The sequence below is a fragment of the Scardinius erythrophthalmus genome, assembly GCF_964197995.2.
Source record: "Scardinius erythrophthalmus genome assembly, chromosome: 3".
Classification (NCBI taxonomy): Eukaryota; Metazoa; Chordata; class Actinopteri; order Cypriniformes; family Leuciscidae; genus Scardinius; species Scardinius erythrophthalmus.
The window spans coordinates 19,426,405-19,443,719 of NC_138223.1; the positions used below are offsets into that span (position 1 = coordinate 19,426,405).

Here is a 17,315-nt window from a genome sequence, read left to right on the forward strand (position 1 = left end):
TATAAAAGCAAGCTTGCTTTATTGTATTACTTTAGGTTGAGATTTGTGAGCAAGTAATTTTGGTGGAAAATTACCATTGTCAGGATCAATGTAAAACCCTCTCACTGGGTTGGAAAGAAGTCTGTATGAAATTCTTCCATTTTGGCCAGAGTCTTTATCAGTTGCTGATACAGATACAACATATGTGTCTGCTGATGTATGCTCTGGCAACAAAACCTGGATGTGAGCAGCAAAAGATGGTCAATACTATAAGAAGAGCATGAAGAGTGCATGATTGTAACCTATGATACTAAAAAGTAATCAAGACCTCTTAAAATAGTTGAATATAATATTTTTACCTGGTAAGACTCCTGAGAGAAGACTGGAGGGTTATCATTGACATCCAACACCTGGATGGAGAGTTCGGCCTCAGTTTGATGGACAGAGTCTGATGCTTCCACTCTCAATGTATAGACAGCTTGATCTTCATAGTCCAGGCTTTTAGTTGTGGTAATTACCCCAGAGTACTGGTCAATTGCAAAACTTCTGCTGGTCTGATCCTCATCTTTGAATCTGTATGTAGCTGAAGGACTAAGGTCTACATCATTTGTAATCACTTGGGTGACAATGTAGCCAACAGGAAGATCTGTGGAGATGGCAAGGAAAGAATGAGTTCAGTGTGTTGTACTTTTGAACACATACTAAAACTCTTTAAAACAAATAAGAAAGGTGTGAAAATGCAGACATTGTATCAGTAAACATAAGTTTCTTACTTTCTGCAATGGTCACTGGTTCCATGGATGGAATTGTAGGACTATTATCATTTACATCTACAACCTGGACACGGACAGTGCAGGTGCCTGTAAGGGGAGGACTTCCCATGTCCTTGACCTGAAGAATTAATCTGTATTTGAAAACAAAATAGTTTTTTATTAAAAATAGAAATTCATAACCTTTAGGGCTAACAGTAAAATAAATAATTATGATATAATGTCTAAAGGACTTCCATGATTGTTCAATTAATTTCCAATAGACCATTTCCATATAAACTTAATTGCGAAAGAAATTGAAGAAGACAAGAAAGTTTGCCATACTTGTAGGATGAGAAAATTTCTCTGTCCAAGACAGCCTTGGTAGCAAGAATCCCACGAACAGAGTCAATCACAAACGCATTATTGTGGTTCCCATCCACAATGAAGTAACTGATCTGCCCATTTATACCACTGTCAGAATCTGTTGCTAAAACCTACAAAATTACAGTCATATAATATTAAAATTGGGATCTGAAATGTAAGTTAAAAAACTTTTTGTTTAAACTGATGATCATACACAACATGATTCTATTTTATTTTTGATTACAAAATAGTTAAATAAAGTCATTTTGTGTTATTGTGTGAATCAGAGTTACAAGATAATTTCATAATAATGACCATATTAATCATGGCATGGTCAAACAAATCTCAAAATTTGTACCTGCATGACATAGGTGTTATGAATCTGACCCTCCCATACTGCTGTTCTGTAGTGGCTTTGCTTGAAAACTGGTGCGTTATCATTGATGTCCTGCAGAGTGATGGCCACCCTGGCATAGGCTGTTTGGTGTCCATTTTCAGCCAGAACCACTAGGTAAATTTTACCCTGTACTTCAAAGTCTATCAGTCTCTGCTCCTTAACTGTGATATCACCTGTCAATGGTGATATTTCAGAAAATTAAAAACTTGACCATGCCCCTGGACCACATACTTTATACTACAAAGAACTTTATACTACAAAGCATGATACTTTTTATTCTTTTTGTTCTTTTTATTCTTATTAACTTCAACTACAACTGTTTGTTACATTTACTTTCTCAATACTGGAAATATTTAGAATTTAGAAGTGCCTAACTGAAAGGTGTCTAAGTTAAATTTTTATTCTGTTGTCAACAAAACTGACAAAAGAACTGAAGAATTATTTTTAAGATTTATTATTATTATTATCATACATAAAATTCATGAATAATATTAATGTATTGTAGTATCATCATCATCATCATCATTACAAGTACCAATACTACTACTACTACTACTAATAATAATAACAATAATGTTTTGCTGTATTATTATCATCATTACTAATACCATTAATAATAATGCTGACGACAACAACAACAACAACAACAACAACAACAACAACAACAACAATAATAATAATTATGAAAAGAAATTAGTAAATTTTATTAACACTTTTAAACTATGATGATGCCTATACAATTCTCACCTGTAATTGGGTTAATAGTGAAGGCTTCATTTTCACTGCTGCCGAAAATACTGTACTTGATCGTTCCTTCATCTGCTGTCTGGTCATGAGCTACAACATTTGCAACCCAAGAGCCTTAGAAATGATAAGTGGTACACACAAACACAGTCAGTTCAGCATCCACAATTACTGACCTTCTCAGAAATACAAGCTTTTTTGAAGTAAATGACATTAAAGTAAATCAATGGTGAAATGTCAAGAGAAATATCTCAAAGGTGGAAAAACATCTAAAATCTGTAAGCTTAAAAAAAAGTTGGTCAAAGTATACCTGTTTTGCTATTTTCTGGTATGGTGACTTCATAGAGTTCCTCAGTAAACTGCAATGGCGGCTCTTCACTCTTAAGGTGAATGAGCAGAAGGCAGCTAGAGGTGAGGGAAGGTTTACCTAGATCCACAGCTCTTATCCGGAGCAGCTTTGTCCCAAGCACCTCATTACTCAGGGGGAGTTTCAACCTGACAGCTCCAGACCCATCAACCTGAAACAGCTCATCTTCTTCTGCTAGGCTAAACACTACTGTCCCATTGTCTCCTTGGTCTGGATCTTGGGCTGTAACTGTTATGATGGATTGATTAGGATGTGTGGTCATGGAAGAGACTGACACCCACATGGGTTCCTTAACACATGCAGGTGGATTGTCATTAATATCTTCTACATGTATTGTAATTGTAGCGATTGAGCTGCGTGGACCTTGGCTGCAGCCGTCAGTAGCTACAGCGCGGAAGACATGCTGGGAACGAGTTTCACGGTCCAATGGCTTTGTGAGCCTTACCACACCAGTAGAACCATCAACATAAAAGTTTCCAGAATTATCCTCCTCCAAGGAGAAGGTCACTACACCATTGGGCCCCTCGTCGGGATCCCATGCTATCAGATGTAGGATCTCTGAACCCACATGGAGCCCCTCACTAATGCTGGCACGATAGCTTTTCCGAGTGAATGAGGGGCTGTTATCGTTTTCATCTGAGAGGGTGACGTGCAGCATTGCAGTGGAGCTCAGAGGTGGACGCCCATGGTCAGTAGCAGTGATGAGAAGGGAGTAGTTGGATCGTTCCTCTCTATCCAGGAATCTAATGGTGTTGATCGCCCCAGTCACAGCGTCAATGCTGAAACACTCTTCAGCTTATAATAGTGGATGGAAAAGAGACATAAGCACTGATTCAGACCCTGAAAGGTTTTCTTTAAGTATACAATTTTTATATAAACACTACCATTCAAATGTTTGGATCAGAAATATATATATATATTTTTTTAGATTTAGAATTTTTTTTTTTTTTTTTTTGATTTAGATTTCTGAACGATCAAGTGACACAGAAGACTGGAGTCATGAAAATTAAGCTTTGACTTCACAGGAATAAGTTACATTTTAAAATATATTAAAGTGCCATGAAATCAAATCCACTTTGCATGCACTATCAAAGGATGAGGACTTGGTCTTGTATTGAAACGGTAAAACGACGCCACGCCATCATTACTGTTTGTAACACAATGTATTAGAGATGCTCAGATCAGTTCTAATGTCACCCAAATCCACTGTTAAAAGCAAATCATCCAACCGCCACCTACCCGCACCAATGATTTTCTCTGATTTAGATATCTGCATCCAGGAATCTGGATCCCACACCCGATCGACCCACACCCGATCGTCACATTACAAGTATTCAAATTCTCAGTCTTAAGCGCGATGATATGCTATTACATTACACTGAAGTAGGCTGCTTTTTTTAAATGAACATTTATTTAAAGCAAAAGTTATTTGGCAAAATTTCAGGGGTCGGCAACCTATATGGCACACAGAGGGGTAATTGCTGGCACGTGAGCAAAAGCGAGATATGTGTATATCGAGTATGAGTACATTGGACCTGCATAAAGATCTACATTTCGAGGTAATCATTCATCATAGTAGCACAGCTTGTATTATTAAGTTAGGAGCTATAAATATGATTAAAGTGTGAGATTTAAATTACGAAAGCGAGCAGCTCTGAAAGCACATTAAAGCAGTCAAAAGTTACTGACCGACAGCTTACAGCTTGATCCGCTATTTGTTGCGCTTAGCTTTGAGAATTAAAACTAATTTTATGGAAAATTGCTTCCACCATTATGTTGGAAAACACTCTTATCAGAATAATTTATCTTAAGATTGTGTATATTTTTAGATAAACCTGTCAAGTTATTAAGCAATGTCTCATGCAGGTTCCTTTTGTGTTTTATATAATGACCACTAGGATGTGCTCTAGGCATGTTTTCAACTGAAGTAAAAGAGTGATGCAGTAAAAGAGTTTGTTGCATTTTACCATGAGATGAGAGTTAATGATTTATCTCTCATCCGCCCACAATTTTCGGAATGTTATTATCCGCCGCATCAGCGGATATAACTGCGATCCGCGCATCACTACTATGTTATACAAGTGGCAAGGAAGCCTCCGGAGATGAAATTCAGATATGGTAACTGGAGTTTAATTTCTGACATGCGCTGTAAACAATTAGACCAATCACAACAGACTGGACCACCTGACCAATCAGAGCAGAGTAGGGTCTCGGAAAAGAGGGGTTTATAGAAAGACTGAATCCCTTTGTCGAACCGTTTCAGACACTGTGAGGAAAGAGGGGATAATGCACCAAGCCACAAATTGTGGCCCACTCTCTCATCTGTTGCCCTTCAAAATTTATCAGATTGGGGTTTAAAGCAGGGTTATGCTCCTTGATAAACATATTTATGGGTTTAGAGCTTGGCAGATGAGAGCTGGCCTAAGTCGCAGTAAACAGCCCACTTTCTCATCTGTTGTCATCCCCAATTCAACAGATTGGGGGTTAAGCAGGGTTGTGCTCTCTTGTGAATGGGTTAGTGCCCATTACCAGAATAGTTGAAGGTAATAGTGGGGCCTTTTGGCACAGTAGATCTGTATTATGCATGCCAGACAAGTAATTGGCAATGTCACTTTGTAAAGAAAGACTATGCACCTGAGCACATACACATTCAAACGTGCATGCCTATAGACTAAACATGTAATGCGCATGTACATGCTGTCACTGTTTTCACAGATTCACGTTTTTGAAGTTTATACAGAGATAATAATGACGGGCAGGACTGCCATCAGTCAATTATACTGCCGTGATTTCACACATGCTTCAGACACCAGTTTCTGCGGACGTGTCCCCATAGCTTCAGCATCTGATGCAGCATCTCATTCCTCTCTCAGGGAACTGGGGATACATACGTAATCCAAAGAGGTTATGTTATAGTGTACTAATATTTTAAAATTACATGCTGGAGGGAACGAGACATAGTGTTAATGTAGTGACACTAGGGGTTGCATATGGGGGCCCCAAACACCTCTGACACTTTGATAAAAGACAAATGAGAATTGGCGAGTGAAAGGAGCTGGCGTGCATCCACTCATTCAGGTTTGTGCTGAGGAGCCGAGAGCATGTACCGGCCATTTCAGCAGATGGTTCAATGTTTTAGCAGGAGGGACACTATGTCTTGTTCCCTCCATCAGGGAACGGAGGTTACAATAGTAACCAAGACGTCGCCCATCTGTCACTCACATCTGAACCAGATTTTAGAGCTGGGGAAGAGCTCTTCTTCCTAAGTAGGAAAAAAACACTACTGAGACCACATCCTGCCAAAGGGGAGGTTAATATGTGGAGAATACATCACATGGACTTATCAACTGGGAAGTACCACACATGGAAAGAAGTAGCTGCAGTAGTTCCTAAAAGGGCCAAAAGGGCACAGCAGAGCACACCCTTTGCTTGCTAAGCCAAGGCAATGGCATCAACTATTCAGTGGGCCAACCTCTGTTTGGAAATAGCCTCCTTCTGCTGACCTCCAAAACAAACAAAGAGCTGCTCAGAGGTTCTAAAGCTCTCCATGCGGTCCAAGTAAACAGACAGGGCGTGTACTGGACATAGCAACGATAAGGCTGGGTCAGCCTCGTCTCAAGGCAGCACATGCAAGTTAACCACTTGATCCCTAAGAAGTGGCAGTGGGAACTTTGGACATGTAGCCGGCTGGGATCTCAGGATCACATGAGAGTATGCCAAACTGAACTCAAGGCATTTCACTGGAAGAAAACGTCTGCAGGTCCCCGACCCTCTTGATGGAAATTAGCATGTTCAGGAGCTCCGTCTTTAAGGAAAGGGCACTTAGCTCAACTGACTCCAGGGGCTCAAAAAAGCTGTAGGCCCAGCAAGACCATAGAGAGGTTCCAAGAGGGAATAAGGCACAGTCTTGGAGGATTTAACCTCCTGGTGCTTCTGAGGAACCTGATTATCGGGTCATACTTTCCTTAAGATCTACTGTACACTGCGTTGTGATGTGCTGCTATGGTGCCACATACACTTTCAAAGGTAGAGGAGGACAGCCGTAACTCTCCTGCAGGAAGGAAAGCACTGAAGAGAATAGGCATATCTGTGGGTCTTCCTTTAGGAAAGAACACCAGTTAGAACAACAGACTCACTCCACTTCAACTCATAGTAAGGGCTCTAGCCTGAATGATAGCCCACTCAAGTTTTCCATGTCCCATCCAGGGGCCAGATATGGAGGTTCCAGAAGTCTGGGCTCAGGTGCCAGGTTGTTCCCCGTCCCTGAGAAAGGAGGTCCTTCCTCAGGGGGATTTACCAGGGAGCTCGGAGAACCAAGTCTGGGTGGGCCAATGCGACGCAACCAACAGTACCTGTTCTTCATTCTCCTTGACTTTACACAACGTCTATACAATCAGGCTCACTGGGGGAAAATTATATTTGCGCAGGCCCCAGGGCCAGCTGTGTGCCAGTGCGTCCATGCCAAGGGGGGCCTTGATCAGGGAATACCACAGCGGGCAGTGGGAGCATTCTTGGCAAGCGAACAGATTCGAACTTGCCAAATCGACCTCAGATCAGCTGTACCACCCAGGGGTTGAGTCTCCACTCGTCATGACAGCACGTCTGCTTCACAGTTGAGATCACCAGGGATGTAAGTGGCCCGCAGTAACTTCAGGTGTCAGGTGGGCGAGTTGCAACATGCGAACAGGCAGTTTATGTATGCAACTGTTGCCATGTTGTCCATCCGGACCAACAAGTGCTTGCCCTGGATCAACAACTGAAACCTCCACAGGGCCAGCCATACTGCTAGCAACTTTAGGCAATTGATATTCCAACGCAGTCGAGGTCCTGTCCAGGAGGCATACAGCACCCCAAGCCAGACTTGGACGCATTTGCTGTGACAACAACATATCTGGACACTTGTTCTAAGGGAACCCCTGCCCATAGAAATGCAAGGTCTGTCCAAGGGCTGAACATACAGTGACATATTGGCATGATAGCCACGCAATGTGCACCGCAGTGCCATGCCCATCTCGGGACTTAAGTCTGAAGCCAGTGGTCTAAAGTGGTCTCATATGCATCAACCCGAGTGGTGTTACTACCACAGAGAAATATGGCGTCCTCTGCGATAGTAGCGCCACTCAGGTTGATGCATATGAGACCCCAGGAGCCTCTGAAATTATTTCAGTGGGACCGCTGTTCTTCCTCTGAATGATTTCAGGCATCAACATCTTGAAGAGAATTCTATGCAAGGCCCAGTTCAAAACTCGTAGGTCTAAGATTGCTCGTAACCCATCACCTTTATTTGGTATGAAGTAAGGGCTGTAAAATGCATCTCGTCTGGAGGAACAGGCTCTATTACGCCAAGGGCATCTATTGCGCCAAGGGCATCTCTATTGCGCCAAGGGCATCCTGCCACCGAGTAAAAAGGATGGTGTTGAACCAGGGCGGACGCCTGGCAAACTGAATCGCATAGCCGAGTCTGAACAAATCTGAATGAGTGGATGCACGCCAGCTCCGTGGCCGGGGGAGTGGAGCATGCAAATTCCACTTGCCTATTTTCATTAGCCTTTTCTCAAAGTATCAGAGGTGTTTGGGGCTCCTAAGTGTGACCACTAGTGTCACTATATCGACACAACGTCAAAGAGAGTGACAGAGGGGCACTACATTTTTTCAGAAATCAAGGACTAGATCCCCTTCATGTTTTCCAGAGTGAAATTACTTTTGTTTTTTTATTTTTATTTTGCTATGTATTTAATTATATTATATTGAAATTCATAAAATAACCGGTTAATAACATTAATATTTAGTCCAATCCTTTCATTGTACACAGGAGCATCACTTCAACAGGACACTTAAACAGCTATGCTACAGAACTACTAATAAATATATAATACAAATAAATAATTTCTGTTGCTGTAGGTATGTCTTCAATAATAACTGCCATGCCATGAACATGTATTCATTACTTTAATGAGCTCTTTGTTTCTGCCTTAAATTATTACATTGTTTAAATTAATACATTATTAGTTAACTGTGTGATTTGTATATGTACATTTCTGAAATACATAACTTGTATAACACCTATGATAACATCACTCTAAATTGTAACGTAGACATGTATTTTCTGTAAAGCAGCTTTAAAACAATATGTATTGTGAAAAACACTATATAACTAAATGTGAATTTAATTTAATTAAATAAATTATACTATTTGGAAAGTAGGTTATGGAATTCCAGAATGGGAATTATTATTTATAATATAAGTATTGTTTCTACTCAGAGTTAAAATTAAAAACATTTTGTTTACTAATCCCTTATATCAATGCATAAAATGTAATAAAGCAGTTAGATGTAAAATCAGTAAATGTCAATAATGTGAAGAACAGATGAATTTACTTACCTTCTATGGAATACTGAATAGTTCCATTTAGTCCATTATCAACATCTGAGGCCTGGATGATGTGAATGACTCCAGGAGGCAAGTTCTCTGGGATAACTATGTGCAAATCAGGCTGAGAGATTTCTGGAGTGTTGTCATTATCATCCAGGATGAAGCACAGGACTGTTGCAGTGCCGGAGAGAGACAGAGTCCCACTGTCCTCTGCTTGAACTGTAAAGCATTCAAAAACACATAAGGAGGTGACCAGGTTTTATAAACAGGGAACCATTGACAAGTGAAGGTTGCAACAGCACTTAAAATTCCAGTGGTTAAAGTATTTTTAATGAACATGCAATTACAGATTATTAAAAATATTGTGCAAATATCTTTAAATAAATAAAAAAAGGCTTGACAGGGTTATCATGGTGAACTAAAACTAAAACTATATAAAAAAAACATTTCCAATTTTCAGTTCAACTTTATGTACTAAAATAACTAAAAAGCTGGAAAAAAATAAATAAATAAAAACTATATACAAAAGACAACAAATTACTAAAACTATAACTGAAATTAAATTGAAAAAAGGAAAATATAAAAATGTAACTAATTCAAATTATTAATAAAAACTATAATAGTATAAAAAATATTCTAAAACAGTGGTTCCTAAGCCTGGTCCTGAAGTACCCCCAGCACTGTGCAGGTTTAGGGGTCAGACCAGAGTTATATAACCAGTTAAAAATCAGGGGTTCCCAATTCCAGTCCTTGTGCCTCCCCGCTCTGCACATTTTGTGTCTCTCTTATCTGACACACTCTGTCACATGTCTGTCCTGTCTTGTGCTGCACATGGGTGTTTGTTGTTTTGTGCCATGTGCTCTCCTGTCTATTGTCTAGCCCCTCCCATCTTGTTATGTGATTATTGGTTAATTTGTCCCACCTGTCTGTCTCGTTACCCTCCTTTGTTTGTTCCCCTATTTAGCTTCCTTGTGTTTGTAGTCTTGTGCTGGTTCGTTGTCCGAGTTACCTGTCCTTGATGTTCCTGTCTGTTGGATACCTGAGTTCTGAGTTTTTGTACTTCGTCTGTGTTTGTTTATTTAATCTCCTCTGCACTTGAATCCTCGTCTCTCGTTTAGTGTTCCGTGACACACTCACTTGAGGGGTGGGATCCATTCGACCATATGTGCACTGCTAACCCTGACTTAAAAGGGTATTTCGAGATCTTAAGATCCCCATCTGAGCAGGTGTGTTTGTATGCGGCTGTTCACGGTTGTAAAGTGTGTGAGATGCAAGAGTTATACAGGTCAATTGTAATGATTACGGGTTAAATAAGATAAAAAGAAAAATAACCAATTTTTTTTTATTTTTATATTAAAGGTGCTCTAAGTCATGTCACGCGTTTTTTAGGCCAAAACATTTTTTGTCACATACCGCAAACATCTCCTCACTATCTGCTAGCTGCCTGTCCCCTGAACACACTGTAAAAAAACGCGGTCTCTGTAGACACCACAGGCTCCACAAACTGCAACAAAAACAAACTGAGCAACAAACAGAGCGACCCGCAGCACGAAACACAACAAAGTGTTCCAGCCAATAACCGACAAGAATGATGTGGGGGTGGGGTTCGGGGGTTAGTGCGCGGATGAGGAGGAGGGAGGGTCTAGCTAGCCTCCGATTTGTTTGACAATAATTCGAATGTCAACAAGAAGAAACGTCTCCCGGGATCGCTTAGACAACCTTTAAATATCGCAACATACACTTATCATTCAGTTTAGGGCTTTTAAGTTTGACAGATTAGATTAAGTGAAATTTATAATTAATATGTATATGGATGTATTATACATCAGAGATCTTTAGATTCTGCCAGAGATCCTGAAACTATGTTTTGTGTGATAGCCTCTATTTGTGTGTGTTTTAGTGTTTGGTAATTGTATGCTCCCAGTTTGTGTAACTGTACATCCTCTCCATTCGTGTTACCTCTCGTTACTATGCACTGGTCATACTTGAGGTTAGAGAAAGGGACACGTAAGCATGTCGCACGACAAACATTGTGCACACGTAAGGAATTTCACTCTGTAATAGGATCACTCGGTTAGGGGCGAGCTCCACCCACTGTATTTTTGCTTTTGGCTAGCTTAGTGTAGGGCAGGTAGGTCTGTCTGAGACATGAAGATCCATTTTCTTTTGTTATATTCTTTTTGAAGTTAGGTTAGAGGTTGTTCTGTAAGGTAGTTTGGATTTTGGTTTTGATTATTTCTTTGATTTGGATGCCGCCCGTGTCCCTTCTCCAATTCTCTTCCCCATCCCAATTTGTCTTACTCGTTTGTAACTTGCCCTTCCATTCATACTTTTTTGTATATATGAATAAATAGTATCTATATTATAGTGTTTATTTCTTTATTGTAAATATATTTTCCCTTCACGTGCTACTCTCACACCTTAAAGGGGTTGTATAATGCCCCTTTTCACAAGATGTAAAATAAGTCTCTGATGTACCCAGAGTGTGTATGTGAAGTTTTAGCTCAAAATACCCCACAGATTATTTTTTACAGCATATTAAAATGGTCCCTTTTGAGGGTGAGCTAAAACATGTCATTTTGCGTGTGTCCCTTTAAATGCAAACGAGCTGCTGATCCCGGCACAGAGAGTGGAGCTTCAAGAGCTCATGTGTGTGCTTACACACCATCTTCTATTACCTCACACAGACATGCACTGAAATGTCAGAAACTGTTCTGCCTTTTATGTTTAAACTGGAGTCGGACAATGATGGAACGACTCAAGAAGAAGTGACAACATGTAGAATGCAACAGGACATTTCTTAATAGTTAGTTGATGAATTTATGTTGTTGATCTGGAGTTAACTATCTTCAAGTCTTTAATTAGCATATTCTGTCATGCTTATCTATAAAATCGCTCGCGTGAGACCTGTTGTAAGATGCCTACAGAGTGACATGCTATTGCATTTGTGCTTGAGCAGACTCACAAATGTACTCTACTACAACAATTCTTCCTCTTCTCAACATGGACTGCGTGTTCCCAGGGGTGGGTTTATGTATATTTTAGGGTTGGTGATGTCACTAACCCGGGAGGAATGTTGTGTAGTCCCTACCAGCTGTTCGTTGTAGTCCTTAAAAAACGATTTCTTTAAAAGCAAATATCTTCCTTTGCTTTGAACTTTGGGCGTTGCAGATGTTGTTTATGCACAAACAGCAACATTACACACTAACTAAAGTTAGAAAAGTGAAATCATAATCAACCACCCCTTTTAACATACTGTAAATATATTGTTTGTTTGCAACTCAGTTCAGACTTGCGTCCTTTGCCTGTATACCTCACCTTTACCCCTTGATTCCCCCATAGGGATTGTAACACATGTATAAAACCTGTTAACTGTCACGGGCCCACCGGTGGGCCCAAAGCCATTACATATTTAAAACAGTAATATCCTATACTAAACCTAAACTAATCTTGACAAACTATATATCATTTGAAAGCTTATAATCTCTAGTTTTCATATTTGGTGACTGATTTTCAAAATAAATTACAGAGGAGCCGTAATTGATCAATTTGCAACAAGAATTCAAGAATCACCATTTGTGATGTGGCAGCAAGCTATAGCACACATACGTGTTCTTTTTATGTGTTTCTTAGAGGTTGAATTCATATCAACTTCCCATATTACTTCTGAATAGAATGTCTACTTCATAAATTGTATGAAAATTGTGGAAATAATGGTTCAGATCACTCAAACCACATATGGAAATGGAGGCGCCCTTATATGGGCAGTAATGGAGTCTGGTTGTCACCTAGTGAAAAAGTTTGGTACTGCGCCCAAACAAAATCTTACTGAAAGCTCATTTTTTGAGATATCAACCTAAATTTTGAAACACAGCTGGTTCAGATTTTTGACTTTGATTTTTTTTTTTTTGCAGTTTTAGAGTCGCCCAGGTTTTAAAAATACATATTTTATATAAAATATGAATATTTTTTTTTACATTGTACATTTCCATAAACTCAAACTTCTATAACTTTTTTTCTTTCACTTTCTTAATTTATTTCACTTCTACAAAAATCTGCCAAATGTCTTCTTTAAAACAAGACCAATTGTACATCTATACTCCAAAGCATTCATTAATTACAAACATTTAAGTTCGAAATGTGCATTTTCATGTCTACTCAAAAAAAGGGGGGTGACAATTAACAGGGAATTTATATTATATTATTATGTAGGGAGCAGTGAACACTGCATAGGGACCCTGTCAATCGGGATGCATCTGAGTTCATGGAGCTCTATTCTAACGAGCTGATGATCTGAATCTGAAATCACCCCCTAAACCCTCATTCACTATTCCCTACATTAGTCCACTAATACTGTTTACTTGAAGGAGTGAATAAAAAAGTGAGCGAATTTGGACAGTCGCTGAGCATACATCGGTTGTACACTCGGTATTGCAGTGCAATGTGGGAATGAAATTTGATATTTGAGGGTATAGGGGGCGATTTCGGATTCAGACATACTGTGCCGAGCAAAGAACCGCGAGGACTGGAACTGGGAACCCCTGTTCTAAAATAACACTGTGGCTTGATATTTGCATTTGTGTTTAACAATAATCATTTTAAAACTGCCTTACCATCTTAATGTTATCCTACAGATTTCTGTTATTGTATTTGATGATTAGCTATAATTACCCATTACACTCTGAAAGCAAACACTGACTTGTAAAACATCTGAAACCATTTACCATGCTAATAGTCCTATTCCAAACCATATAATTCTACAAATAATATTAATACAGCAAAAAAAAATTAGCTGTTAAATTTATCTTTGTCAATCAATAATCCTACCTACCACTAAAAAAGCTCATATAGATCATGGCCTTCAGTGTCTAATTTTTAGAAGCAAGTTTGAATAGACAGTGTGACCGAGCGAGTTCATAATATTCAATAATTGCTAAACAGTATATAACTTAAATAGTGTGTTCTAGATTCTGAACACTCAAACATCAAAAAAAAAAAAAAAAAAAAAAGGTTTAGGAAGGACAGGGAGGAAGGATTCAGCCAGATGGAAGATCTCACCTCTGAGAGTAAACCTGGATTGGATCTCTCTGTCTAGCCGAGTGGAGGTGCTGATCTGGCCCGTGTGAGTGTTTATCGCGAAGAGCTCATATCCAGGACCGGGTAACAAGCTGTAGCTAATAGCAGAATTCACCTCTGTGGGAAACACACACATACTCTTCATACAACTCTTCACAGATTGGATATCAGACCAGGAAATCTGTTTGTCTACAAGAAGTTGCCCCAACATCTTCTGATTCTGATTGCATGACGTCATGACAGAGAGTTGACGTACTATTGTACTAGTAGTAATTGCCTTTTTAATGTGTGCCTTCCTCCACGTTTGTGTTGCGCGTTCCAACAAATGTAGGAGAGTTGAGCTGTGACGAGTATTTGACAGCTGAATAAGGTCTATTTACTCTCCTGTCCAGCAAAGTGCTATTTATGAGCTTCTTATCTGATCTCTGAATTGAAAACAACACGAAAAAAAAAAAAAGGCCGGTTCAATTAAATCCTTAAATCCTAAATTGCCTAACATAAACACACACACACACACACACACACACACACACACACACACACACACACACACACACACACACACACACACACACACACACACACACACACACACACACACACACACACACACACACACACACACACACACACGTACGTTGTGTTTTCATGTTTTATGGGGACTTTCCATAGATATAATGATTTTTATACTGAACAAACTATTTGTTCTATTCCCTTACAATAACCTTATCCCCTAACATACACATCACAAAAAAAAAACAAAAAAAAAAACCCACTTTCTTTTAACATTTTTAAAAAACATCACCAATATGATTTATAAGCTGTTTTTCTCATGGGGACCAAAAAATGTCTGATTGTATTTTACTTATACGTAATTACTTATTCAAAATAAGTACCTACTCAAGAGAGTATGTGATTTCGGACGCAGCCAGTTTGCCCACACAGTGACACTCATTTAGACACACATACTGATACATACAGGCATGGGTCAATGACAAACAGGAGTGTAGACAAAGAAAAGAAAAAAAAAGAAAAAAAAATAGAAGAGATTAAAACGATTAAAAATCTAGCTTAAATCAGAAGTGCTAGGAAATGTACTTTTTTGTATTTATGCTGGTTTCATAGAGGTTTTAAAAAAAAACTCTCAACCATTATCAACAAAAAAGGTTGAAATTTTATTTTAAGTATAAATATTAACTAGTGTACTGTCACGTATGTTCAGGGTTTGATCTTATTTAATTTTTGCTGTTACCTGTTCAGTATTCTGAGTTAGTTCATGTTTCCTGTGTCTTAGGCTGCATTCACACTGTCAGTCCAAATCCGATTACTTGTGTATCCGATTGGAATCTGATCTAAAATTATAGTCGTCCACATTATGTATCGCAACTGTTCAGAGCCGATCTGTGTGTCCATGCTGCTCTTTTCTTTTCTGAATTATCTGAATTGGTTTATATGACGTTGCTTTGGTAGGTATATGCCAAAAACCACAACAACAACCGCAACATGGAGGGGTTTGCAATACAGGTGTTGTCTTATTTACAACATGACAATAAGTAGCCGCTGCGCTGGACTACTGGGTCTTATGAGGCAGTGGAGAAAACGTAGTATGAGGCTGGTATGCGTGGCTTTATTCCATGCTGTTGTTTCTGCCGGCTTCAAAACATGTCTCCGTTACAGTGTATAGTCATTTTCTGCTTATCCGGCACTTTGCAACAACACTTTCTGCAGTGACTTTCAGCATGTTTCCTTTAACAGTGGCTGACGTTTACATTTTACGTGGCGTGAGAAAGTCACATAAACCATGCGAAATCTGATCAGAGCAGCCAGATTGAAACGGATTTCCAGAAATGCAATTTGAATAGGTTTTCAAACCACATATGAATGTAGCTCGAAACGGATTTGTAAAAGTCGCATTTTATGTGATTTTTTTGCCATTCACACTTGCTAAGTCTGATTGGATTTCAGTCGGATATGCAAAAAATCGTAGTCATTAGCCTTAGTCATTAGTTGCCATGGTTTTTGATTTGCCCTCATTTGTTATACCTGTGTCTAGTTAAAGGAGAACTCCGGTCAATTTTAACATTGAGCTCATTTTTTTGTACATTTGGAGTGCTGTCAATACAGAGAACAACGACAAAAATCGGTGTTGCCTACACCGAGTTATCCTCTTTTTAAAATTTGCACCCTGTTGACTTCAATGGGGCAAGTTTTAAACCTGCTTTTAGCCTCTTAACATCCTTGATGTGTCATTACAAGTGCACAGGTCATGTGAGTGATTCCTTCAGAGTGAACATGGTGAATCTGACCGCAGTAGATGTGAAAGATATGAATAAAAATGATGTTATTTAAGCCAGCGCAAATACCTGTGTTTACATCCTGTTTTCGGTCAAAGTCCATAGTAATCGATTGTCGAGTTCACGCGCATTGGTTTAGTACCTATGATCATGCGCGTGAACTCGATAATCGATTACTATGGACTTTGACCGAAAACAGGATGTAAATACAGGTATGAGCGCTGGCTAAATAAATATCATTTTTATCCATATCTTTCACATCTACTGCAGTCAGATTGACCCACGTTCACTCAGAAGGAATCACTCACGTGACCTATGCACTTGTATTGACACATCAAGAATGTTAAGAGGCTAAAAGCAGGTTTAAAACTTGCCCCATTTAAGTCAACAGGGTGCAATTTTAAAAAGAGGATAACTCGGTGTAGGCAACACCGATTTTTGTCGTTGTTCTCTGTATTGACAGCACTCCAAATGTACAAAAAAATGAGCTCAATGTTAAAATTGACCGGAGTTCTCCTTTAATAATCTCATTTAGTCCTTTTAGTCTCGTAGAGTTTCTCTGTGTATATATTGCCCCCAGTTCCAGTTGTTCTTGTTTGTCTGTTTAAGGTTGTTCTGCCTGAATTTACTGAAAAAGTTCTGAGAAAATTCTGAGAGTTTTGCTATTCTGATTTTGTTAATTAATAAGACCTTTGCTACAACCATGCTGTGACACATACACATCTCAGTCATTATTTATATTCAATTTTATTTATATTATATTTTTTCACGGTAAAATGTATTTTTTTACAATTGTAATTAATTTATATCTTCATGTTTTTGAGTCGCACCACAGGACAATTTAGAACCAATTTAGAACTAACCTTGCCTTGTCTTAAAAAGTCAAATTAACTGATATTTTAACAGATGTATTGACCTTGACACCTTGTCTTTGATTTTATGAAAGTTTTTCCAAATACTAATAAGCACT

General features: G+C 38.9%; 1 protein-coding gene across 1 annotated transcript in view; it reads right to left on the reverse strand.

The window, feature by feature from the left end:
* The window catches only part of dchs2 (dachsous cadherin-related 2), a gene marked incomplete at both ends in the record, with an annotated part of 57,885 nt that overhangs the window by 4,144 nt on the left and 36,426 nt on the right, over positions 1–17,315 (reverse strand). Inside the window, 9 exons of the mRNA XM_081360681.1 lie at positions 75–216; positions 339–625; positions 753–883; positions 1,074–1,225; positions 1,453–1,664; positions 2,239–2,352; positions 2,546–3,397; positions 8,985–9,194; positions 14,034–14,168. Of these exons, the coding sequence (XP_081216807.1) occupies positions 75–216; positions 339–625; positions 753–883; positions 1,074–1,225; positions 1,453–1,664; positions 2,239–2,352; positions 2,546–3,397; positions 8,985–9,194; positions 14,034–14,168 (2,235 nt within the window). The remainder of the gene's footprint in view (positions 1–74; positions 217–338; positions 626–752; positions 884–1,073; positions 1,226–1,452; positions 1,665–2,238; positions 2,353–2,545; positions 3,398–8,984; positions 9,195–14,033; positions 14,169–17,315) is intronic.